At 45.7% G+C, this 26,432-nt stretch overlaps 2 protein-coding genes across 2 annotated transcripts; both read right to left on the reverse strand.

Moving 5' to 3' along the window:
* Positions 1–3,161: 3,161 nt before the first annotated feature.
* Positions 3,162–11,097, reverse strand: LOC106563635 (uncharacterized). The gene is made up of 4 exons (XM_014129391.2): positions 10,898–11,097; positions 4,002–4,346; positions 3,645–3,745; positions 3,162–3,426 (listed from the first exon to the last, which is right to left on the reverse strand). The coding sequence occupies exons 1-4, from the start codon at positions 11,013–11,015 to the stop codon at positions 3,190–3,192; spliced, it is 801 nt and encodes a 266-aa protein (XP_013984866.1). The 5' UTR covers positions 11,016–11,097; the 3' UTR covers positions 3,162–3,189.
* Positions 11,098–11,164: 67 nt separating this feature from the next.
* On the reverse strand, positions 11,165–20,672 carry LOC106563637 (palmitoyltransferase ZDHHC23-A). Its single transcript, XM_014129392.2, has 5 exons — positions 20,209–20,672; positions 14,409–14,557; positions 13,410–14,093; positions 12,705–12,872; positions 11,165–12,396 (listed from the first exon to the last, which is right to left on the reverse strand). Exons 2-5 carry the CDS (start codon positions 14,525–14,527, stop codon positions 12,123–12,125), a joined length of 1,245 nt encoding a protein of 414 aa, XP_013984867.1. The 5' UTR covers positions 14,528–14,557; positions 20,209–20,672; the 3' UTR covers positions 11,165–12,122.
* Positions 20,673–26,432: the final 5,760 nt, after the last annotated feature.

Below are 26,432 nucleotides of genomic sequence, written 5' to 3' on the forward strand. Positions count from 1 at the left end.
CCAACCCGGACAGGAAGATCACGTCAGTCACTCAACCCACTCAAGTGACGCACCCCTCCTAGGGATGGCATGGAAGAGCACCAGTAAGCCAGTGACAGCCCCTGTAATAGGGTTAGAGGCAGAGAATCCCAGTGGAGAGGGCAACCGGCCAGGCAGAGACAGCAAGGGCGGTTCGTTGCACCAGTGCCTTTTGGAGCTCTATTGGAGAAAGCCCTGCTCCAGCTGTTTGCTTAGAAATTCTAGGGACAGTAAGGAGGCCTGCGTCTTGGTACCGTAGCGTGCGTCCAAGCCTACCACCTGCCAACTTGACCCTATATCCAAAAAGCAGGTCAATGCTTAACATTTTAAACACATCTCCAAACTGGGATACTTCCTGAATCTCTTAAATTGGCAGTAATTAGACATCTAAAAAAAAACTACAAAACTTGATCCAGATGAACAAAAACTATAGGCCGATCTCAAACCTCCCCTTCCTTTCTAAGATACTAGAGAAGGCCGTAGCCCAGCAGCAGACATCGATTTTAAATTCACACAGTATATTTGAAACCTACCAATAAGGTTTTAGTCCATTTCACCGCACTGAGACTGCACTTGTCAAGGCAGTAAATGACCTACTGCTGTCTTCTGACTGTGATGATGTCTCTATTCTTGTTCTTTTAGATTTAAGTGCTGCCTTCGATACGATTGATCATGCTATTCTCACTAAGGGTCTAGAAGACTTGCTTGGTCTACAAGGACAGGTTCTCAATTGTTTTAAATCATACCTCTGAGCGGTATCAATTTGTTCAGATGGGAAATAATTCATCTGAACTTTCCAAGGTTGAATGTGGCGTTCCCAAAGTTCTTTGCTCGGATTCCTTTTATTTTTCTTGTACATGCTTCCCCCTGGTAATGTCATCTGTTATTACAACATGCACGCTCATTGCTATGCTGATGATACCCAATTGTATTTATATTTTAAACCAGACAATGCTTTACAGTCAGCCCACCTTGGGTCTTGCTTCACAGATATTAACCAATGGATGGCAACCAACTTATTGCTTTTAAACTCTGATAAGACAGGAATGATACTACTTGGTCACAATAAATGTACAAACAAAGTGGCAGAAACTTGTTCTCTTTTAAAGCACCTCAGTTGTGGAACAGCTTGTCCTGTCAGGAAAGGGGTTGACACCATTGAAGTTTTTAAATCGCTTTTAAAAACCCACCTTTTTAGCCGGGCTTTTAATAAGTGATAGTTTTGCTTTCTATTTCCTATTGTTGTTTTAATGTAAAGAGATTCTAAATGCACTTGAAATAAAGATTGGTTTAGATTTGATTTATGGGGACATCTGGGGCCTGCTTCTCTGTGAGGCTGGCTCAGGGCAGGGTGGGGCCTGCTTCTCTGAGGCTGGCTCAGGGCAGGCTGGGGCCTGCTTCTCTGTGAGGCTGGCTCGGGGCAGGCTGGGGCCTGCTTCTCTGTGAGGCTGGCTCAGGGCAGGGTGGGGCCTGCTTCTCTGTGAGGCTGGCTCAGGGCAGGGTGGGGCCTGCTTCTCTGTGAGGCTGGCTCAGGGCAGGCTGGGGCCTGCTTCTCTGTGAGGCTGGCTCAGGGCAGGGTGGGGCCTGCCTCTCTGTGAGGCTGGCTACAGTGCTGAAGAAAAATTAAGTCTTTATTGAAGACTCATCTCTTTAGTAGGTCCTATGATTAAGTGTAGTTTGGCCCAGGAGTGTGAAGGTGAACGGAAAAGCACTGGAGCAACGAACCGCCCTTGCTGTCTCTGTCTGGCCGGTTCTTCTTTCCACTGGGATTCTCTGCCTCAAACCCTATTACAGGGGCTGAGTCACTGGCTCATTGGTGCTCTTCCATGCTGTCCCTAGGAGGGGTGCGTCACTTGAGTGGGTAGAGTCACTGACGTGATCTTCCTGTCCGGGTTGGTGCCCCTCCTTGGGTTTGTGCCGTGGCGGAGATCTTTCTGGGCTATACTCAGCCTTGTCTCAGGATGGTAAGTTGGTGGTTGAAGATATCCCTCTAGTGGTGTGGGGGCTGTGCTTTGGCAAAGTGGGTTGGGTTATATCCTGCCTGTTTGGCCCTGTCCGGGGGTATCGTCGGACAGGCCACAGTGTCTCCCGACCCCTCCTGTCTCAGCCTACAGTATTTATGCTGCAGTAGTTTATGTGTCGGGAGGCTAGGGTCAGTCTGTTATATCTGGAGTATTTCTCCTGTCTTATCCGGTGTCCTGTGTGAATTTAAGTATGCTCTCTCTAATTCTCTCTTTTCCTCTTTCTTTCTCTCTCTCAGAGGACCTGAGCCCTAGGACCAGGCCTCAGGACAACCTGGCCTGATGACTTCTTGCTGACCCCAGTCCACCTGGTCGTGCTGCTGCTCCAGTTTCAACTGTTCTGCCTGCGGCTATGGAACGCTGACCTGTTCATCGGACGTGCTACCTGTCCCAGACCTGCTATTTTCAACTCTCTAGAGACAGCAGGAGTGGTAGAGATACTCTGAATGATCGGCTATGAAAAGCCAACTGACATTTACTCCCGAGGTGCTGACCTGTTGCACCCTCAACAACCACTGTGATTATTGTTATTTGACCCTGCTGGTCATCTATGAACATTTGGACATCTTGGCCATGTTCTGTTATAATCTCTACCTGGCACAGCCAGAAGAGGACTGGCCAACCCTCATAGCCTGGTTCCTCTCTAGGTTTCTTCCTAGGTTCTGGCTTTTCTAGGGAGTTTTTCCTAGCCACCGTGCTTCTACACCTGAATAGCTTGCTGTTTGGGGTTTCTGTACAGCACTTTGTGACATCAGCTGATGTAAGAAGGGCTTTATAAATAAATGTGATTGATTGACAGCCAAAGAACCATTTCTTCTAATAGTGTAGTGTGACTGTTTAAATCATGCTGCAGGGCCATTCTGTGCATTTGAGAGACATTGAATTCCTTTTTATTACAAAACACAAGATATTTAGGATGGAGAGCCGGCACAATAAGACTGGTTTTACAATGATCAAATCTAACATGAAATCTTTACTTTAGAATAGGGGAGATAATAAACTGGGAATTGTCCCAAACCAAATATAGGTAATGTGTGTGAATGTAACTGTTTTTGTGTCAGTGAGTGTGTATAGAGTATATTGTGTCTTTATGAATACATGTCTTTGTTTGTTTGTATTTTATTTTGTTTGTATGAGAGTGCAGTATTCTCTAGCTCTTCCTCAAGGCAGAGAAGGCAGTAGGTGGAATTCTGGGGAGGCGAAGCACTGTAATGTTCAAGTAATCCATTTCCCCGTTCTCCTCCTCCTCCTCCTCCTCCTCACTGTTACTCCTCTGTGGTGGGGGAGCATGGGCCTGGTTTTTCTGGAGGATGGAGGGGGGGTTTTGTGGAAGCCCCCCTGGATGAACTGCCACATGCACAGGGTCCTGCACTGGTCTTCTACACCTCTGTGAATATGGGAACGTTCCATTAAACACTTTGGAGAGAAATGTGGTTGTATAGCAGCTTGGCGTCACAACATGTATCAATCGCAGCCACCAAGCTACACTGCAGTTTTGATTATAGCCACCTAAGGGCATTCGAAAATTATCTCTAGCCCTCTCTCAGAACCATTGAAATAACTATGAAGTGAGAGAGGTGTTATGGGTAGATGTGTGAGTCTCACCTGACAGAGCAACAGTGCTGTTATGGTCCCTCCCAGCACCAGCACTCCCAGAATCCCACTCGCAATGGACACAATCATTATGAGAGGAGATTCACTGAAGGCTGACAAAACAGGAGGGAACTAGTTAGAAATGTCTTGTCTTTTCTACATCCTTGTTCAGATTATTACAATAGCTGACGTATAAGTTAGTGTGACAGTTCAGAATGCACGCGCGTGGTGGCTGTCATGTTGGTGACTAGGTACCTGTGGGTGTCATCTTGGTGACTAGGTGCTTCTATGGCAGAACAACTTGGCGTAGAAGAGAAATATGTGAGGTACATGTTAGCCTGGTTTGGAGTTGGTGAAGGTGGACAGTACCTGTTTGTGGGTCCTCACTCAGATACAGGAAAAGGTGAAATTTCAGAGACCCAAGTGGGAAGGTTGTGAGAGAACAGCAGTACGGCCCAGCGTCATTCCTCTGTGTCCCTAGTAACGTGAATCCACGCATCGTCACAGCAGAGACACGGTCGATATAGTCCTGCTCCACGACAACTGGGTTGTTTGTGTTAGAAACCAGAATCCTACGGCCATCACACCCTCCAATCCTCCACTCAACCTGGGACACATTCCCCTCTCCAGACGGCTCACAGGACAGAGTCACAGGATGACCAATCTTTGCTGTGATGTTACCAGAATTTCTCACCCTGCTGTCTGCAAAACAACCTGGAGGGGATGGGGAGGGGGGGGGGGTTATTTTGGGATGATCTTACCTCATCATGAAAACATCGGCACACGTTTCTAACTTTGTTCTCTATAATTATGTAAAATGAGAGATACAGTGCATTTGGAAAGTATTGCAACCCCTTCCCTTTTTCACATTTTGTTACGTTACAGACTTATTCTTAAATGGATCAAAAAAAAAAAAAGAATCTACACACAATACCCCATAATGACAACGTGAAAACAGGTATTTAGACATTTGGAAAAATGTATTAAATATAAAAACAGATACCTTATGTTTCCATTGATCATCTTTTATGTTTCTACAACTTGACTGGAGTCCACCTATGGTAAATTCAATTGATGGACATGATTTGGAAAGGCACACACCTTCTATATAAGTTGAAAGTGCATGTCAGAGCAAAGACCAAGCCATGAGGTCGAAGGAATTGTCCATAGAGCTCCAAGACAGATTTGTGTCAAGGCACAGACTTGGGGAAGGGTAGCAACATTTCTGCAGCATTGAAGTTCCCCTACAACACAGTGGCCTCCATCATTCTTAAATGGAAACCTACTCCAGAGAACTCAGGACCTCAGACTGGGGTGAAGGTTCACCTTCCAACACGACAATGGCCCTAAGCACACAGCTTAGTCATACTTTGGAGGTGCGCACACCACCCACCGCTTCCGAGTATATTACTCACTAATGTTCAGTCCCTAGATAACAAAGTTGACGAAATCAGGGCAAGGGTTGCTTTCCAGAGAGACATGAGGGATTGTAATATACTCTGTTTCACGCAAACTTGTCTCTCTCAGGATATGCTGTCAGAGTCGGTACAGCCACCGAGATTCTCAGTGCATCGCGCTGACAGGAATAAACATCTCTCTGGGGAGAAGAAGGGTGGGTGTGTATGTTTCATGATTAACGACTCATGGTGTAATTGTAACAACATACAGAATCTCAAGCCATTTTGTTCACCTGACCTATAATTCCTCACACTCAAATGCCGACTGTATTCTCTCCCAAGAGAATTCTCTTCGGTTATTGTCACAGCCGTGTATATCCACCCTCAAGCCGATACCACAACGGCCCTCATGTAACTTCACTGTGTCACGTCCTGACCAGTAAAAGGGGTTATTTGTCATTATAGTTGGTCAGGGCGTGTCCGGGGGGTGTTTGTTTTGTGTGTTTTGGGATTTTGGTTCTAGTTTTCCATTTCTATGTTTCGTTTTCTATGTGTGGCCAGGTATGGCTTCCAATCAGAGGCAGGTGTCTTTCGTTATCTCTGATTGGAAGAAATAATTAGGCAGCCTGTTTTTTCCAGTGTTTTTGTGGGTGTGTCACGGTTGTCATCGGATAAAGCGGACCAAGACGCAGCGGGGAAATGTGCACTCATCTTCTTTATTAAAGAAAAGAAGGGAAACCAAAATAAACACGTACACAAAAGACACAACGACGAATAACAGTCTGGTAAGGCACAAGGCTATACACAGAACAATCTCCCACAAAACACAAACAAAACACATACCTATATATAGGACTCTCAATCAAAGGCAACTACAAACACCTGCCTCCAATTGAGAGTCCAACACCCAATTACCTAACATAGAAATACTAAACTAGAGAGAACATAGAAATACAAAAAACATAACTTAAAACCCGGAAATAATAAATCAAACACCCTTCTAAGCAAACCACCACCCTGAACCACATAAAACAAATACCCTCTGCCACGTCCTGACCAAACTATAATACAAATAACCCCTATTACTGGTCAGGACGTGACAGGGTGGTTGTTTTTCGTATAGTGCTTGTGTCCTTATGGAACTGTTGTTTGGCGTTAGTTTATATTTTGTTTAAGTGTTCTCTTATAATAAATAAAGAAGATGAGCATGATACCCGCTGCGCCTTGGTCTAGTTTTTACAACGCACCTGACACACTGGACTTTATGCAAACTGGAAACCATATATCCTGAGGCTGCATTTATTTTAGCTGGGAATTTAAAAAAAGCACATTTGAGAAAAAGGCTACCTAAATTCTATCAGCATATCGACTGTAGCACTCGCGCTGGAAAAACACTGGACCATTGATACTATAACTTCCACGATGCATACAAGGCCCTTCCCACCCTCATTTCGGCAAATCTGACCACAACTCCATTTTGCTCCTCCCTTCCTATAGGCAAAAACTCAAACAGGAAGTACCTGTGCTAAGGACTATTCAAAGCTGGTCTGACCAATCGGAATCCACGTTTCAAGATCGTTTTGATCACGAGGACTGGGATATGTTCCAGGTAGCCTCAGAGAATAATATTGACGGATACGCTGATTCGGTGAATGAGTTTATAAGGAAGTGTATAGGAGATTTTGTACCCACTGTTACTATTAAAACCTACCCTAACCAGAAACAGTGGATAAATGGCAAAAAAATGTATGAAATTGTATGAAATGTATGCATTCACTACTGTAAGTCGCTCTGGATAAGAGCGTCTGCTAAATGACTAAAATGTAAATGTAAATTCGCACAAAACTGAAAGCACGTACCACTGTTTTTAACCATGTCGACTGGGAATATGGCAGAATACAAACAGAGTAGTCATTCCCTCTGCAAGGCAATCAAACAAGCAACATGTCAGTATAGAGACAAAGTGGAGTCGCAATTCAACGGCTCAGACACGAGATGTATGTGGCAGGGTCTACAGACAATCACGGACTACAAAAGGAAAACCAGCCACGTCGCGGACACTGACGTCTTGCTTCCAAACAAACTAAACACCTTTTCCCACTTTGAGGATAATACAGTGACATCGACACGGCCGCTACCAAGGACTGTGGGCTCTCCTTCTCCATGTCCAACGTGAGTAAGACATTTAAACGTGTTAAACCTCGCAAGGCTGCCGGCCCAGATGGCATCCCAAGCCGCGTCCTCAGAGCATGCTCAGACCAGCTGGCTGGTGTGTTTACAGACATATTCAATCTATCCCTATCCCAGTCTGCTGTCCTCACATGCTTCAAGATGGCCACCATTGTTCCTGTACCCAAGAATGCAAAGGTAACTGAACTAAATGACTATTGCCCGTAGCACTCACTTCTGTCATCATGAAGTGCTTTGAGAGACTAGTCAAGGATCATATCACCTCCACCTTACCTGTCACCCAAGACTCACTTCAATTTGCTTACCACCCCACTAGGTCCACAGACGTTGCAATCGCCATCATACTGCAAACTGCCCTATCCCATCTGGACAAGAGGGATACCTATGTAAGAATGCTGTTCATTGACTATAGCTCAGCATTCAACACCATAGTACACTCCAAGCTCATCATTAAGCTTGAGGCCCTGGGCCTCAATCCCACCCTGTGCAATTGGGTTCTGGACTTCCTGACGGGCTGCCCCCAGGTGGTGAAGGTAGGAAACAACATCTCCACTTCGCTGATACTCAACATTGGGGCCCCACAAGGATGCGTGCTCATCCCCCTCCTGTACTCCCTGTTCACCCATGACTGCGTGGCCATGCACGCCTCCAATTCAATCATCAAGTTTGCAGATGACACAACAGTAGTGAGCTTGATTATCAACAACAACGAGACAGCCTACAGGGAGGAGGTGAGGGCACTCAGAATGTGGTGTCAGGAAAATAACCTCCCACTCAACTTCAACAAAACAAAGGAGATGATCGTGGACTTCAGGAAACAGCAGAGGGAGCACCCCCATATCCACATTGATGGGCAAAGAGTGGAGAAAGTGGAAAGTTTTTAGTTCGTACATATCACTGACAAACTGAAATGGTCCACTCACACAGACAGGGTGGTGAAGAAAGCGCAACAGCGACTCTTCAACCTCAGAAAGCTGAAAAAATGTGGCTTGTCACCTAACACACTCACAAACTTATACAGATGCACAATTGAGAGCATTCTGTCGGAAATCCTGTCGGTCTGCACTGCCCACAACCGCAGGGCTCTCCAGAGGGTGGTGCGGTCTGCACAACGCATCCCCTTGGGCAAACTACCTGCCCTCCAGGACACCTACAGCACCCGATGTCACTGGAAGGCCAAAAAGATCAAGGACAACAACCAACCGAGCCACTGCCTGTTCATCCAGCTACCATCCAGAAGGTGAGGTCAGTACAGCTGCATCAAAGCTGGGACCTAGAGACTGAAAAACAGCTTCTACAGTTGATGTCGGAAGTTTACATACACCTTTGCCAAATACATGTCTTAGGTCAGTTAGGATCACCACTTTATTTTAAGAATGTGAAATGTCAGAATAACAGTAGAGAGAATGATTTATTTAAACTTTATTTCTTTCATCACATTCCCAGTGGGAAGGCAGTTTACATACACTCAATTAGTATTTGTTAGCATTGCCTTTAAATTGTTTAACTTGGGTCAAACGTTTTGGGTAGCCTTCCACAAGCTCCCCACAATAAGTTGGGTGAATTTTGGCCCATTCCTCCTGACAGAGCTGGTGTAACGGAGTGAGGTTTGTAGGTCTCCTTGCTCACACACACTTTTTCAGTTATGCCCACAAATTTTCTATGGGATTGAGGTCAGGGCTTTGTGATGGCCACTCCAATACCTTGACTTTGTTGTCCTTAAGCCAATTTGCCACAACTTTGGAAGTATGCTTGGGGTCATTGTCCATTTGGAAGACCCATTTGCAACCAAGCTTTAACTTCCTGACTGATGTCTTGAGATGTTGCTTCAATATATCCACATAATTTTCCAACCTCATGATTCCATCTATTTTGTGAAGTGCACCAGTCCCTCCTGCAGCAAAGCACCCCCACAACATGATGCTTCCACCCCCATGCTTCACAGTTGGGATGGTGTTCTTCAGCTTGCAAGCCTCACCATTTGTCCTCCAAACATAACGATGGCCATTATGGCCAAACAGTTCTATTTTTGTTTCATCAGACCAGAGGACATTTCTCCAAAAAGTACGATCTTTGTCCCCATGTGCATTTGCAAACCGTAGTCTGGCTTTTTTAATGACAGTTTTGGAGCAGTGTCTTCTTCCTTGCTGAGCGGCCTTTCAGGTTATGTCAATATAGGACTCGTTTTACTGTGGATATAGATACTTTTGTAGCTGTTTCCTCCAGCAACTTCACAAGGTCCTTTGCTGTTGTTCTGGGATTGATTTGCACTTCAGGAGACAGAACGCGTCTCCTTCCTGAGCGGTATGACAGCTGCGTGGTCCATTGTGTTTATACTTGCGTACTATTGTTTGTACAGATGAACGTGGTACCTTCAGGCGTTTGGAAATTCATCCCAAGGATGAACCAGACTTGTGGAGGTCTACAATTATTTTCTGTGGTCTTGGCTGATTTCATTTCATTTTCCCATGATGTCAAGCAAAGAGGCACTTAATTTGAAGGTAGGCCTTGAAATAGACCCCCAGGTACACCTCCAATTGACTCAAATGACGTCAATTAGCCTATCAGAAGCTTCTAAAGCCATGACATCATTTTCTGGAATTTTCCAAGCTGTTTAAAGGCACAGTCAACTTAGTGTATGTAAACTTCTGACCCACTGGAAATGTGATACTGTGAATTATAAGTTAAATAATCTGTCTGTAAACAATTGTTGGAAAAATTACTTGTGTCATGCACAAAGTAGATGTCCTAACCGACTTGCCAAAACTAAAGTTTGTTAACAAGAAATTTGTGGAGTGGTTGTATGTCAACTTCCGACTTCAACTGTATATACTTCTATACTATCTATTGCATCTTAGTCTATGCCGCTCTGACATTGCTCATCTATATGTTTATATTCATATATTCTTATTCCATTCCTTTACTTAGATTTGTGTGTATTAGGTATTTGTTATGGAATTGTTATATATTACTTGTTAGATATTGCTGCACTGTCGGAACTAGAAGCACAAGCATTTCGCTACACTCGCAATAACATCTGCTAACCATGTGTATGTGACCAATAAAATTTGATTTAAAGATAACGCAGGGGTGGCTTTGAGAGAAGTCTCAATGTCCCAGCCAGAGCCCGGACTTGAACACGATCTAACATCTCTGGGGAGACATGAAAATAGCTGTGTCATTATGAGGTATTGTGTGTAGATTGATGAGGGGGAAAAAACTATTTAATCCATTTTAGAATAAGACTGTAATGTAACAAAATGTGGAAAAAATTAAGGGATCTGAATACTTTCCGAATGCACTGTATACTGTACATTTTTTGTTAAAGTGGAGTATTGAATTTGTCCTGTCATTTCAGCTCTGTTCGGCAATAGTTTGTTCCTAATTGCTGTACATAATGTTGTTTGTACTACGCAGTGACCCTGTTGATGATCAGTTGTGATCTTCCATAGTCTTAGTTGCGTGGTATTCATGATTAATTTACAACAAGTCCTCTTCTATTCTTTATAGAATTATCACCAATACTAATTAACTCAGAAATGTAGACATATTCGTACACAGAGAGAACCAGTCAGAATAGATTTGCCAGGACTTATACTCTATACCTTATCAGAACATAACGTCTAATAACACATTAATCAACACAGAGTCTCTTCAGTGGGAACATGGGTCTCTTACCAGAACAGAGGAGCAGAAGGACCAGTGGTGCTGAGGACCAGTAGTGGACAACCAGACACTCTTTAGTACTGACACTCATGATGGGAAATACAGCAATGTTGGGGGGGATGGAGAACATCTCTGAGCTTTATGAAATGACAGGAAATGACAGATTCAATGCCAGAGAGTGAGAAGGGTCCAACAAGAAACACAGAAGGCACACCAGGAAATACAATCTGTGTGTGTGTGTGTGTGTGTGTGTGTGTGTGTGTGTGTGTGTGTGTGTGTGTGTGTGTGTATCAGTCTGTTTGTGTGTGTGTGTGAGCGAGTGAGTAAGAGAGAGAGCATGTGCATATCTTCAACAGTAGCCACCTTTGCAATCCAAATTGAGGTGGATTTTAAACAGTTAAAATATTGAAAAAACTGTGTACACTTACTAACGAACTAGTGACAGTTCTACACAGACTCTCATTATGTAGGTTTGTTGCCATGATGACACAGATGAGGCCTACTGAGCTCCTAGCCACTTCCTTTGAACACAGCAGCCCTGGTCGACTGTTTTTTTATGCCCCGCTAATCCACATTGTCTCCCACTCTTAGCCGTTAGATAAGATATGCTTTATTGGCATGACAAACAAACAAGATACAAAGGAAGATGAGTCTTAGTCTTATACAAGTAAAAGGATAGTTGAAATATAAGTACATTAAAACTTAACAATAATAGCACTTCAACTACAAAGAGTGTGCGTGGGTGAGAGGATGTGTCTCTGTCATGTCTGGCAGAACATGTACATCTTTCCTCCCCTTGAAGTCATCTTATGGTCAGGTGCATTCTGTCAATAAGTAGTCTACAGTTTCTTAAACATGTTCTCTAACTCATGTATTTCTATTAATCTATTGCTATTTAGTCTACCATGGTTGCGAATCTTTACATCATTTGGGAAAAGATAGAGACAGTAAAATCAAACAGATATTTGTAAGAGGTTAAAACTTATCCTATTAGTCAGAGAAACCCTTTATATATTTACTACTAATATTAAGAGTGTCAGATCCATGACAACTTGGAGGATCATGGTTATTTTCTCGACCTGGAGTGTTTGGAATGTAGAGGTATATAACAATTAGAAATTAACACCTCTGAGTTGCTATACCTAGAGATCCAGAGCAGCTCACAGTCCCTAAAGCCACACAGTTGAAACCCAGCAATGTTGACCTGCTTAGACAGTGGCATGGTGTTAAGCCAAGGCTAAACCAAGTCAGTGAGGATGGAGGATGGTCTATTGACAGACTCTCCCATTGCCAGGAATTCAGCCCAGTTCTGGCAGAAGCCACGTGAGTAGACCCCTGTGTCGACAACGAGGCCACACGGATGACTCTGGACATTTTTTCTCCGCAGTGCAAGTTGTGCCTCCCGTTCTGTCACATTGTAGCTGATATTGATAAGTTGCAGCACCAGCAGGTTGAGCAGGCCTGCTGTGACAATACTGCTGTACCAGGCACAGGTGAAGCACAGGGCTGAGCTGGAAAAACATCAGCATGAGCATAGTTACACTTAGAAATCAGCATAACGCTTTATCTTTCAGTTCTATTTCAGTTGGTTTTAGTTACCAGATTCTTTAAGTAAATCTTCTTGTACTTATTTAAATAACTCAAAACATTTTGTAACTACCTGGTGCCAAATAACAGGCAATATAGTGGTGCTTGTTTCAATGAATCCTAAATACACCAAAAGTAATTATTAGGTAATTACTATGTAATTACAATTGTCATTTTGTAATACATTTTCATGTGTGTACATTTTAAGCAAATACCAGGTACCGTAGTGTACCTGTACTGACTGTAGACCCCAGGGCAGTAGAGTAGGGCGGTAAGCAGGCTCTGTTGGGGACACACACTGCGCAGCACCAGACTGACCCCATACAGAGAGGTCAACAGAAAGAGGAGCAGGGTCAGCAGGAAGCTGCGATGATTAGCCTGGCCCACACAGCTGTTAATCCTGCCTCAGTAGTGATGCACAAGACAACAGAGACACAGACACACACAGACACCCTCAGTTCAAATGACCGACTTCTGCTGTGTTTGCATGTGAGAGTACAATTAGCATGAATGTGAGAGAATGTGACTACGTGCTCTAAATGTGTCTGGTTGTGTTGGTGCATCTATCTAAATGCCATAGATAACAGATTGTCCTGGTTTGAGGTTGCCTCACCCTGCTGAAGGGTGAACCCCTGTGGGCCCTACACGTCTGTACAGCCTGGTCTGCTTTGGTGACGTCTTCTTGGCCTGACAGTACGACTCTTAGTGAGATCATGATTTTGTGTTGAAGAGAAGTGTTGAGCGAATATAATTGTGGGGGTTCTGAGAGATTAAAATATTGCATGTGTATATAGTAGGGAAGTAAAGTCAGACGTGATAACGCTGTGGTTATCTGAGTGTTGCAGAAAGGTATTTCTGTCAGCCTGTTGTTGAACAAATAATGGTGTACTAAATTACTGATCCTCCACAACAGACAAAGGTGTTTAATGAAACTCACCAGATACAGTGGTGGTCCAAGCGCTGGACACAGCCTCCACAGATCCGGCAATGTCCCGCCCGAGGGGGACGCACCACTTTGCACAGAGGACACCTGCCCCCTTTCGCTGTCAGGGACTGTGTCTGCTGTTCCACTGGTCTGGCTGGGAGGGCTGGCAACACCGACTGGTCCACTCCATTCTGAGAGGCAGAGTCTTTGTCAGGCAGTTGGTAATGATTGGTGCTGGTGCTGGTGCTGTGTGTGTCAGCCAGGGAAGGCTGCACGAAGCCTGGCCCCCTCTTGGTGCGCACAAGAGAAATAAGAGTAAGAACCAAACCCGTTGTCACGGTCACCAGCTGCAGGTGACTTACGTCCCCACGAGGTAGGATCTCTGTGATGAAGAGGAAGTACATGTAGGCTAGGGAGAAGAGCGCCAGGCTGAGGAAGAAGAGGGTGCGGCCCTTCTTCCGGTGTGTGGCGTAGTAGTACCACAGCACCAGCCCAGGCAGGGCTGTCAGAATGACCAGGCCCAGCAGGAAGTGCAGGGCTGCCAGCCGCAGTAGCATGGGAAGCAGCACTAAAGCTGGGACCGTGGACATCTCCACCCGCCTGTCCCCTGATAACAGTCTCAACCTCAGCCAGTCCATCACTGCACCAAACACAGGCAACACACAGTCAGGTTTCTGAGGCTCACCCTTCAGACACCTGGAAAATACATGAGGGCAGGGATGACAGAGAGGAAACACAGAGAGGACAGGGGGCTAGACCAAGTGCTTGACTGGGGTAGGAGCTCACCGGAGCTGAATACTGGCACCTCAAATGTTCTACTGCAAGAGCTCCTGTTCCTTTTATAGAATATTAGCTCAAAAGTATTGTGGAGATCATGCACCTAAATATAAACAGTACCAGCACCCAAAATGAGTCCTGGCACATATTTCAGTCCAAGTCTAGCACTGGTAAGACGTGCACTTGGACTGCTGAGTCCTGCCATGATCCTCCTTCCCTTTCCACCCACCTCACCTGCTGCAAGCTTCATCCAGATCGTCACAGTCACAGCAGCATCCATGTGGGTCCAAATCACATTCAAAACAGCACATGGCATCATCTGGCTCTGGAGGCTTAAACTTCTCCCATTTCATTCTGGCTGTTCACAGATCCACTTGAAGGTCCTGTACAAAAGAACAGCAACAGTAGAGAGACACAGTCAAACCACATGATAACTATACTTAACAAAAATATAAACGCAACATGTAAAGTGTTGTCCCATGTTTTATGAGCTGAAATAAAATATCACAGAATTTTTCCATATGCACAAAAAAAATGATTTCTCTCAATGTGTTTACATCCCTGTCAGTGAACATTTCTCCTTCCCAAGATAATCCATTCACCTGACAGTTGTGGCATATCAAGAACCTGATTAAATAGCATGATCATTACACAGCTGCACCTTGTGCTGGGGACAATAAAAGCCCACTCTAAAATGTGCAGTTTTGTCACACAACAAAATGCCACAGAGGTCTCAAGGTTTGAGGGACCATGCAATTGGCATGCTGACTGCAGAAATGTCCACCAGAGATGTTGCTAGAGAATTTAATGTTTATTCCTCTACCATAAACTGCCTCCAACATAATTTTAGAGAATTTTGCAGTACGTACAACTGGCCTCACAACCACAGACCACGTATAACCACACCAGCCAAGGACCTCCACATCCCGCTTCATCACCTGCGGAATCATCTGAGACCAGCCATCCAACAGCTGATGAAACTGATTAGTATTTCTGTCTGTAATAAAGCCTTTTGTGGGGGAAAAAAACTCATTCTGATTGGCTGGGCCTGGCTCCCCAGTGGGTGGGCCTATGCCCAGTCATGTGAAATCCATAGATTAGGGTCTATTGAATTTTTTCAATTGACTGATTTCCTTATATGAACTGTAACTCAGTAAAATCATTGAAATTGGTGCATGTTGCATTTATATTTTTGTTCAGTATATACATTATTTGTTATTTCGGTGTGGTAAGGATATAGAGAGTAGTCTTCAGTCTTCATTCAGTGAAGTGCTTCAGTAATATGGACTGGGTTGGAAATCTTATTCCACCACTGAGGTAATGGTTACCAGTGACTCGTTCTATAAAAAAGTGGTCAGATGAAGCAGATGCTAAACTACAGGACTGTTTTGCTATCTGGAACATGTTCCGGGATTCTTCCAATGGCATTGAGGAGTACACCGCATCAGTCACTGGCTTTATCAATAAGTGCATCGAGGACGTCGTCCCCACAGTGACTGTACGTACATACCCCAACCAGAAGCCATGGATTACAGGCAACATTCGCACTGAGCTAAAGGGTAGAGCTGCCACTTTCAAGGTGTGGGACTCTAACTCGGAAGCTTACAAGAAATCCTGCTTATGCCCTGCGACGAACCATCAAACAGGCAAAGCGTCAATACAGGGTTAAGATTGAATCATACTACATCGGCTCCGACGCTCGTCTTATGTGGCAGGGCTTGCAAACTATTATAGACTAAAAAGGGAAGCACAGCCGTGAGCTGCCCAGTGACATGAGCCTACCAGATGAGCTAAATCACTTCTATGCTCGCTTCGAGGCAAGCAACACTAAGGCATGCATGAGAGTATCAGCTGTTCCAGACGACCGTGTGATCACCCTCTCCGTAGCCGACGTGAGAAAGACCTTTAAACAGGTCAACATACACAAGGCTGTGGGGTCAGACCAACTGGCAGGTGTCTTCACTGACATTTTCAACATGTCCCTAATTCAGTCTGTAATACCAACATGTTTCAAGCAGACCACCATAGTCCCTGTGCTCAAGAACACAAAGGCAACCTGCCTAAATGACTACAGACCCGTAGCACTCATGTCCGTAGCCATGAAGTGCTTTGAAAGGTTGGTAATGGCTCACATCAACATCATTATCCCAGAAACCCTAGACCCACTCCAATTTGCATACCGCCCAAACAGATCCACAAATGATGCAATCTATATTGCACTCAACACTGCCCTTTCCCACCTGGACAAAAGGAAGACTTATGTGAGAATGCTATTCATTGACTACAGCTCAGCATTCAACACCATACTACCCTCAAAGCTCATCACTAAGCTAAGGATTCTGGGACTAAACACCTCCCTCTGCAACTGGATCCTGGACTTCCTGACGGGCCGCCCCCAGGTGGTGAGGGTAGGTAGCAACACATCCGCCACGCTGATCCTCAACACTGGAGCTCCCCAGTGGTGCGTTCTCAGTCCCCTCCTGTACTCCCTGTTCACCCACGACTGCATGGCCAGGCATGACTCCAACACCATCATTAAGTTTGCAGACGACACAACAGTGGTAGGCCTGATCACCGACAACGACGAGACAGCCTATAGGGAGGAGGTCAGAGACCTGGCCGTGTGGTGCCAGAATAACAACCTATCCCTCAACGTAACCAAGACTAAGGATATGATTGTGGACTATAGGAAAAGGAGGACCAAGCACGCCCTCATTCTCATCGACGGGGCTGTAGTGGAGCAGGTTGAGAGCTTCAAGTTCCTTGGTGTCCACATCAACAACAAACTAGAATGGTCCAAACACATCAAGACAGTCGTGAAGAGGGCACGACAAAGCCTATTCCCCATTAGGAAGCAAAAAAGATTTGGCATGGGTCCTGAGATCCTCAAAAGGTTCTACAGCTGCAACATCGAGAGCATCCTGACTGGTTGCATCACTGCCTGGCACGGCAATTACTCGGCCTCTGACCGCAAGGCACTACAGAGGGTAGTGTGTACGGCCCAGTACATCACTGGGGCTAAGCTGCCTGCCATCCAGGACCTCTACACCAGGCGGTGTCATAGGAAGGCCCTAAAAATAGTCAAAGACCCCAGCCACCCCAGTCATAGACTGTTCCCTCTACTACCGCATGGCAAGCGGTACCGGAGTGCCAAGTCTAGGACAAAAAGGCTTCTCAACAGTTTTTACCCCCAAGCCATAAGACTCCTGAACAGGTAATCAAATGGCTACCCGAGTTATTTGCATTGTGTGCCCCCCCAACCCCTCTTTTTAAGCTGCTGCTACTCTCTGTTTATCATATATGCATAGTCACTTTAACTATACATTCATGTACATACTACCTCAATTGGGCCGACCAACCAGTGCTCCCAGACATTGGCTAACCGGGCTATCTGCGTTGTGTCCCGCCACCCGCCACCCACCACCCGCCAACCCCTCTTTTACGCTACTGCTACGCTCTGTTCATTATATGTGCATAGTCACTTTAACCATATCTACATGTACATACTACCTCAATCAGCCTGACTAACCGGTGTCTGTATGTAGCCTCGCTACTTTTATAGCCTCGCTGCTGTAGATAGCCTGTCTTTTTACTGTTGTTTTATTTCTTTACTTACCTATTATTCAACTAATACCTTTTTTTGCACTATTGGTCAGAGCATTTAAGTAAGCTTTTCACTGTAAGGTCTACACCTGTTGTATTCAGCACACATGACAAATAAACTTTGATTTGATTTGAACATCTTAAACTTGAATGGTGATATCACCTCTGTCAAGGCCTGAAGTCAACTGTCGCCTCCTATAGTGCATTCAGAAAGTATTCAGACCCTTTGACCCCTTGAATTTTGTTACGTTACAGCCTTATTCTAAAATCGATTAAATTGTTTTTTCTCCTCATCACTCTAGACACAATACCCCATAATGACAAAGCTAAAACAGTTTTTTTTGAAATGTTAGAAAATGTATTCTAAAAAAAAATTCAATATAACATTTCCATAAGTATTCAGACCCTTTACTCAGTACTTTGTTGAAGCACTTTGGCAGCAATTACAGCCTCAAGCCTTCTTGGGTATGATACTACAAGCTTGGCACACCTGTATTTGGGGAGTTTCTCCCATTCTTCTCTGCAGATCCTCTCAAGCTCTGTCAGGTTGGATGGGGAGTGTCGCTGCACAGCTATTTTCAGGTCTCTCCAAAGATGTTAGATCGGGTTCATGTCCGGGCTCTGGCTGGGCCACTCAAGGACATTCAGAGACTTGTCCCAAAGCCACTCCTGCATTGTCATGGCTGCGTGCTTAGGGTCGTTGTCCTGTTGGAAGGTGAACCTTCGCCACAGTCTGAGGTCATGATTGGCGGAGTGCTGCAGAGAAGGTTCTGCCATCTTCACAGAGGAACTCTGGAGCTCTGTCAGAGTGACCATCGGGTTCTTGGTCACCTCCCTGACCTTCTCCACCGATTACTCAGTCTTGGTGCTTCCAAACTTCTTCCATTTAAGCGTGATGGAGACCACTGTGTTGTTAGGGACCTTCAATGCTGCAGAAATGTTTTGGTACCCTTCCGAAGATCTGTGCCTCAACACAATCCTGTCTCTGAGCTCTTACGGACAATTCCTTTGACCTCATGGCTTGGTTTTTGCTCTGACATCCACTGTCAACTGTGGGACCTTATATAGACAGGCCTTTCCAAATCATGTTCAATCAATTGAATTGACCACAGATGGACTCCAATCAGGTTGTAGAAACATCTCAAGGATGATCAATGGAAACAGGATGCACCTGAGTTCAATTTTGAGTCGCATAGCAAAGGGTCTGAATACTTACGTAAATAAGGTATTTCTGTTTTTTATTTGTAATACATGTGCAAAAATTTCTCAACCTGTTTTCACATTGTCATTATGGGGTATTGTGTGTAGATTGATTAGGGATACTTTTAAAAAATACGTCTGTAACTTAACAAAATGTGGAAAAAGTGAAGGGGTCTGAATACTTCCCGAATGAACTGCATACTGCTAGCTTGCTGCTCGTGCACGGTTGGGGCGTCACCTTTCTCAAATCCGGCCCTCAAGGTGTGCAGGACTGATTCAAGGACTGACTGGCGCACCAGATGAGGGGTATATCTGGGTGCCAATAATCAATCAATTAATTAGCAGGGCGAGAAAGACCTTGAAAATATTATTGGACTCTGAGTACTCTCTTAGATGGTCTATTTGATGGATATAATTTAAGAATCTCTTTGTCTTGACCCCACATAGACAGTTCTTCATCATAATGAAGACATCAAGGTTAAGTTGTCTGAAAGGTCTCCACTACTTGCGCTCAAATCGATTGCAAGTGCACGCGCACACACACATTTTACTAGTATTACCAACTAGGAATACTATACCATCATCTGCCTCATGAAGTGACATGGGGAGTCAATTAATGGAATCAATTAAAATAGCTTTTGATTTTAACAAGTTTTACAATAAAATTACTTTTCCTCTAATATGTCGCTTTTAGAAACAAGGCCGTTATTTCCTTAGGGAAGACCTATCTGGGCCAACTAAACCCCGGTCCCCAAGCACGCCAGTCGTACAGTGAGATAGAATGTACGTTGTTGGAGTGACTGCCAGTGTTGGCTTTGTCTTCTGGCATTCTACTTCAAATATAGCCCAGCTCTTCGATAGTGAGTGAATTTAAGTTAAAACTGCAGAAGCAGTCTAAATATTGACTTCAATATTTTCTTCTCATTAAATTAACTTGAAATAACTGTAAGCCATAGTCACAGTTTAAAGGGAAAGGCTGAACAAACAATGCAAATGTATTAAACAATTATTAAGTAAATATGTTTCATGTTTCAATCCAATATTCTAAATGAATGGGATATCGCATACCAATAAACAAGGTAGTCAATATTTTGACCACTTCTGCAGTTTAAACTTGTTCCCAGAGAATTACATCTCATAACGCCTATGACTGCTTCAGTAGCCTACATTGTGTAAAATTGTGTGCATCTAGCTTACCTTTGAGAGAAAAAAGTGCATAGCCTACATTTACCTGGACTGAAGATTTCATCGGTAAAAGCACATTTTCCTCGAAGACTAGGCTAAAGACCCATATTTTTTTTATTTATCTTATGTTTTTCCTGAAAGATATGTCAGATTTTCCACGTCAAACAAAATATCTGTTTCAATCTGTTTTAGTTTATGGTCCGTTGACACGTCTACACTAGAAAAACTTCAGTCCGAATTTACGTGGCCGCGAATTCCAGGTGGTACCGGGGTATCTGGCAAGCTTTGATAGATGTGATATCCGTTTCAGTCAAAAACTTTGTATAGTGTAATATCCTGTAATCCAGACGTTTTTTTGGCGGGGAGAGCTTGATTAGGTTTTATTCCTCCTCATGGGAAAGCAACATGTCGGTCATTGTAGAGGAGCAGACTTGATGAGAGGAGTTAGCCAGATTGACTTGGGTGACAGTGTTGAAAAAGGAAATTGGCATGCTTTCCAGTGGCAGCGATAGCTTGTGGCAGCGTATGGAGGTGGTGGGCATGCCGCGTATTCTCAGACAGAAAGTGTCACCACTGCGCCTGACATAATTTCCCCATGATGCGATACATAATGGGAGGATGGTATACTTTTAAATGTGCTGATGTAAACAGTAGGCTAAAGCTTTGTTGGTCATTAACAAAATGTACTTGTCTGACATGATATCCCTACCTCCACTCAGTGCTGTGAATGGCTGAGGCTGATGGTCCTTGCAAAGTCAATGCTCTGCACCTGAGACATAGTTTATCATTTATCAACATCTCTATAAAAATACATGATATTACACTATACTGAAATTGCCTTAAATGCCACACTAAGCACAGATGCATAGACCTCACCCCTGATATTACCATCACCCTGCTCTAATGTATTATAGGTCAATCACCCTTCTCCAGCCAGTTGTTCCCTTCAATAGCCTTTAAAATTAGTCTGATACCATTTTGTTATTACGGCTGCCGAATTGTTGGCTTGGAAAACTTTAGGTAACTTTAGCCTGGTGTTGCTGCTGCTACATGGACAGTATGTCATGGGTGTCCCTTTCATGGATGATAACACTGAGGTGTTAAAAAGTCCAACAACAGCCCTGATAATCTACACTGAGTTGACTTGGTGTGGGAGACAAGACAGGCGACATAGTCATGCAAGAGGAGAGTGGGAAGATCCGTGGGACAGACACACCCTTCGGCATCATATTTCCTCCAGCCAGCAATATGACCCATCCCCCCCTCACAGAGAAGACTCTGGAGGAGTCAAGTGTATGTGTGATGGGAAGCAGGAATCCAACTCTAATTGTGTCTATGCCCTGGTCATGTATAACTCCAGTTAAACACATTATGTTAATAGGTAGAGTAATACAAAAGCAGTGCTTTCTGATGTAAGGTTATACTGAAAATAAACAAAATGATAATTTACTTTTGACAAATAAAAATGTGCATATTCAGAGGTGACATATTATAACTCTAACCTAAATGAGGCATCTTAGTAAACCAAGCCCCAATGAGCAGCAAACAACCAAAACAGACAATTGTATACCGACAGATAATTGTGAGTGCGACTGCCAATGCACACAAACAGTTGAAAAAACCAAACAGTTACGTAATTTGTACCAGTTTACATGGATTCTGATTATAGGGTTATGCAAAAACGTTATTGTGCACAAGTGAATGACATGAAATACATTTTAAAAAGTGTGCATATTTAGATTTCTCTATAGATTTCACATCGTAAAAAAAACTAAACAATTATCACACAATAGGCATGCACACGCACATTCACATGCACGCGCGCACACACACACACACACACACACACACACACACACACACACACACACACACACACACACACAGGTTCATTGGGTATTTGGTTGTGTGCGTGTGTGTGTGTCTAAACTGTTTCTCTCGTTGACCGGGGGGATTCTCTGGTGCTTCTAACCCCACGCAAGATGCTGCCCATACCGAAGGTCCTGTAACAGACACCACGACAGTGACGGCACTATCAGAGCCTGGCTCTGAGACAGAAAACACTTCACTGTCTTCTGATGTCTGTACTGATGTCCCAGTGGAGGAAGAGGGCCTTGTGGAGGACGACGGCCTTGTGGAGGAGGAGGGCCTCGTAGAGGAGGAGGGCTTTGTGGAGGAGAAGGGCTTCGTGGATGAGGAGGGCTTCGTGGAGGAGGAGGGAGTTGTGGAGAAGGGAGGACTTGTGGAGGAGGAGGGAGTTGTGGAGGAGGGGGCCTTGTGGAGGAGGAGGGCCTTGTGGAGGAGGAGGGAGTTGGGGAGAAGGGAGGACTTGTGGAGGAGGAGGGAGTTGTCGAGGAGGGGGCCTTGTGGAGGAGGAGGGCCTTGTGGAGGAGGAGGGAGTTGTGGAGGAGGGGGCCTTGTGAAGGAGGAGGGCCTTGTGGAGGAGGAGGGAGTTGTGGAGGAGGGGGCCTTGTGAAGGAGGAGGGCCTTGTGGAGGAGGAGGGAGTTGTGGAGGAGGGGGCCTTGTGGAGGAGGAGGGCCTTGTGGAGGAGGAGGGAGTTGTCGAGGAGGGGGGCCTTGTGGAGGAGGAGGGCCTTGTGGAGGAGGAGGGAGGTGTGGAGGAGGGGGCCTTGTGAAGGAGGAGGGCCTTGTGGAGGAGGAGGGAGTTGTGGAGGAGGGGGCCTTGTGAAGGAGGAAGGCCTTGTGGAGGAGGAGGGAGTTGTGGAGGAGGGGGCCTTGTGAAGGAGGAGGGCCTTGTGGAGGAGGAGGGAGTTGTGGAGGAGGGGGCCTTGTGGAGGAGGAGGGCCTTGTGGAGGAGGAGGGAGTTGTCGAGGAGGGGGCCTTGTGGAGGAGGAGGGCCTTGTGGAGGAGGAGGGAGTTGTGGAGGAGGGGGCCTTGTGAAGGAGGAGGGCCTTGTGGAGGAGGAGGGAGTTGTGGAGGAGGGGGCCTTGTGGAGGAGGAGGGCCTTGTGGAGGAGGAGGGAGTTGGGGAGAAGGGAGGACTTGTGGAGGAGGATGGAGTTGTGGAGGAGGGGGCCTTGTGGAGGAGGAGGGCCTTGTGGAGGAGGAGGGAGTTGTGGAGAAGGGAGGACTTGTGTAGGAGGAGGGAGTTGTGGAGGAGGGGGGCCTTCTGGATGAGGAGGGAGTTGTGGAAGAGGAGGGTTTTGTGGAGGAGGGAGTTGTGGAGGAGGGGGGCCTTGTGAAGGAGAAGGGAGTTATGGAGGAGGGGGGCCTTGTGGGGCATTGAGGACTATACCACCTCAGTCACCGGCTTCATCAAAAAGTGCATCGATGACGTCGTCCCCACAGTAACCATACGTACATATCCCTGGATTACAGGCAACATCCGCACCACGCTAAAGGCTAGAGCTGCCGCTTTCAAGGAGCGGGACAGTAATCCGGATGTTTATATGAAATCCCGCTATACCCTCAGACGAACCATCAAACAGGCAAAGCGTCAATACAGGACTATTGAATCCTACTACACCGGCTCTGACGCTCGTCGGATGTGGCAGGGCTCTCCGTAGCCGATGTGTGTAAGACCTTTAAACAGGTCAACATTCACAAGGCATTCCCAGATGGATGACCAGGACGTGCACTCAGAGCATGCACTGGCAAGTGTCTTCACTGACCGAGTCTGCAATACCTACATGTGTCAAGCAGACCACCATAGTCCCTGTGCCCAAGAAAGCGAAGGTAACCTTCCTAAATGACTACCGCCCTGTAGCATTCACATCGGTAGCCATGAAGTGCTTTGAAAGGCTGGTCATGGCTCACATCAACACCGTCATCCCGGAAACCCTAGACCCACTCCAATTCATATACTGCCCCAACAGATCCACAGATGACGCAATCTCAATCGCACTCCACACTGCCCTTTCCCACCTGGACAAAAGGAACACATGTGAGAATGCTATTCATTCACTACAGCTCAACGTTCAACACCATAGTGCCCACAAAGCTCATCACTAAGCTTAGTCCCCTCCCTGTTCACCCACGACTGTGTGGCCAAGCATGACTCCAACACCATCATTAAGTTTGCTAACAACACAATGGTGGTCTTGCTACGGTTTCTCCCTGCCTACTTCTGAACCTATTCCTTCCTATCAAAGTCTACTTGACCAATTCCATATCAGGAAATTATTTACAATGCTGTCTGTGTGTTCCTTTTAAAAACAGCATTTAGAACCGTTGTCATAGGCGTCGTAAGGATAGGACCAAGGCGCAGCGAGTAAAGTGCTCATACTTAATTTATTTAAAGATAACACTTAAACAAAATAAATGTACAATGAAACAGTTCCATAAGGCACACAGGCTATACAGAAAATAACCACCCACCAAACACAAGTGAAACAAACCTCAACTAAATATGGACTCCAATTAGAGGCAACGACAACCAGCTGCCTCTAATTGGAGGTCCTACCAAAAACCCAACATAGAAAACTAGATTTAAACATAGAAATAGAAAACATAGAACCTAAACCAAAAACACACAAAACAAACACCCCCTGCCACGCCCTGACCAAACTACAATGACAAATAACCCCTTTTACTGGACAGGACATGACAGTACCCCCTCCCCCCCCCAAAGGTGCAGACCCCGAATGCACCTCAAAAACAAAAACCCCACAAAAACAACCCCAAACTTAAAGGGAGGGAAGGGAGGGTGGCCACCGTCAACGACGGTCCCTGTGCTACACCCCCCCCTTCCCAATCCTCCCACTACGGAGGTGGCTCTGGCTCTGGGCATAGCTCCCGTTCAGAAGACTCTATGCTGGGGAGCGTCGCTGGAGGCTCCTGGCTGAGGAGCGTCGCTGGAGGCTCCTGGCTGAGGAGCGTCGCTGGAGGCTCCTGGCTGAGGAGCGTCGCTGGAGGCTCAGGGCTGAGGAGCGTCGCTGGAGGCTCAGGGCTGAGGAGCGTCGCTGGAGGCCTCCTGCGGGGAGCTGGGACCGGTCTCTCCGGACTGGGGAGACTTACTTGAGTTTGGGTGCGCAGAGCGGGCACGGGGCACGCTGGGCCGTGGAGGCGCACCGGCGGTCTGGAACTCAGGGCTGGCACACCCCGTCCTGGCTGAGTGGTCACTGTAGCCCGGCACGGGCGAAGTGCTGGCACAGGGCGAACTGGGCTGTGCTGGAGAGTGAGGGCTGCCGTGCGTAGAGCAGGCGCAGGGTAAGCTGGACCGAGGAGACGCACTGGTGGCCAGATGTGCTGCACCGGCGCACTTCTCCCTGGCTGCCGGCCAACTCTCGCCCGGCAACGCTGTGGAGCCCGTACTGGCCGCACCGGACTGTGCGTGCGTTTGGGCGACACCGTGCGCATTTCTGCGTAGCTCGGTGCTCTCCTCGTCACCCGCTCCCCACGGTAAGCACGGGGAGTTGGCTCAGGACTCCACCCTGACTCTGCCCAACTCCCTGTGTGCCCCCCAATTTTTTTTGGGGGGGGGATGCCTCTCGGCTTCATGTAGCTCCCTTAATTTCCTCTCCCAGAAACGTCGTTCTGCCTCCCACGTCCATCCTTTTTCTCGGTGCTCCAATCCCCGCTGCTTGGTCCTTGTTTGGTGGGTGGTTCTGTCAAAGGCGTCGTAAAGATAGGACCAAGGCGCAGCGGGTAAAGTGCTCATAATTTATTTAAAGATAACACTTAAACAAAATAAACGTACGACGAAAAACAGTTTCATAAGGCACACAGGCTATACAGAAAATAACCACCCACCAAACACAAGTGAAACAAACCTCAACTAAATATTTTCCTCCAGTTAGAGGCAACGACAACCAGCTGCCTCTAATTGGAGGTCCTACCAAAAACCCAACATAGAAATAGAAAACTAGATTTAAACATAGAAATAGAAAACATAGAACCTAAACCAAAAACACACAAAACAAACACCCCCTGCCACGCCCTGACCAAACTACAATGACAAATAACCCCTTTTACTGGTCAGGACGTGACAACTGTGGGAAACAGTGATGCTCAATAAGATTACATTACAAGTTTTTTCGGATGTATATAGTTTAAGCTGATTTTGATGCAATTGAGAAAAATACTTTTTTCCCCCCCACCTATTTTCAATTATTTACATATTTTGGGTTCGATGTAAAGAAACAATGATTCAATACAGGATTTTCTTTTAAACTAGACATTTTTGTAAATTCTTTCTTTTGAAGGAGACAACTTTTATGACAGTAGCTAGGTTTCCATCCAATTGGTGACAGATTTTCATGCGAATATTCTAAAATCCACATTAACACAATATGCGCATTTTCCCACCAGA

Source organism: Salmo salar, chromosome ssa11, assembly GCF_905237065.1.
Source record: "Salmo salar chromosome ssa11, Ssal_v3.1, whole genome shotgun sequence".
Lineage (NCBI taxonomy): Eukaryota > Metazoa > Chordata > Actinopteri > Salmoniformes > Salmonidae > Salmo > Salmo salar.

What these genes read in the sequence shown, in the direction of transcription:
- LOC106563637 (XM_014129392.2), bottom strand. Translation starts at nt 14,527, where the DNA reads ATGAAATGGGAGAAGTTTAAGCCTCCAGAGCCAGATGATGCCATGTGC. An exon ending in CTGGATGAAGCTTGCAGCAG is followed by an intron (nt 14,094 to 14,408) that starts GTGAGGTGGGTG and finishes TGTATTTTCCAG; the next exon opens with GTGTCTGAAGGGTGAGCCTC. An exon ending in GGGGTCTACAGTCAGTACAG is followed by an intron (nt 12,397 to 12,704) that starts GTACACTACGGT and finishes ATGTTTTTCCAG; the next exon opens with CTCAGCCCTGTGCTTCACCT.
- LOC106563635 (XM_014129391.2), bottom strand. Translation starts at nt 11,015, where the DNA reads ATGTTCTCCATCCCCCCCAACATTGCTGTATTTCCCATCATGAGTGTC. An exon ending in CCTTCTGCTCCTCTGTTCTG is followed by an intron (nt 4,347 to 10,897) that starts GTAAGAGACCCA and finishes CATCCCCTCCAG; the next exon opens with GTTGTTTTGCAGACAGCAGG. An exon ending in CAGCACTGTTGCTCTGTCAG is followed by an intron (nt 3,427 to 3,644) that starts GTGAGACTCACA and finishes CCATATTCACAG; the next exon opens with AGGTGTAGAAGACCAGTGCA.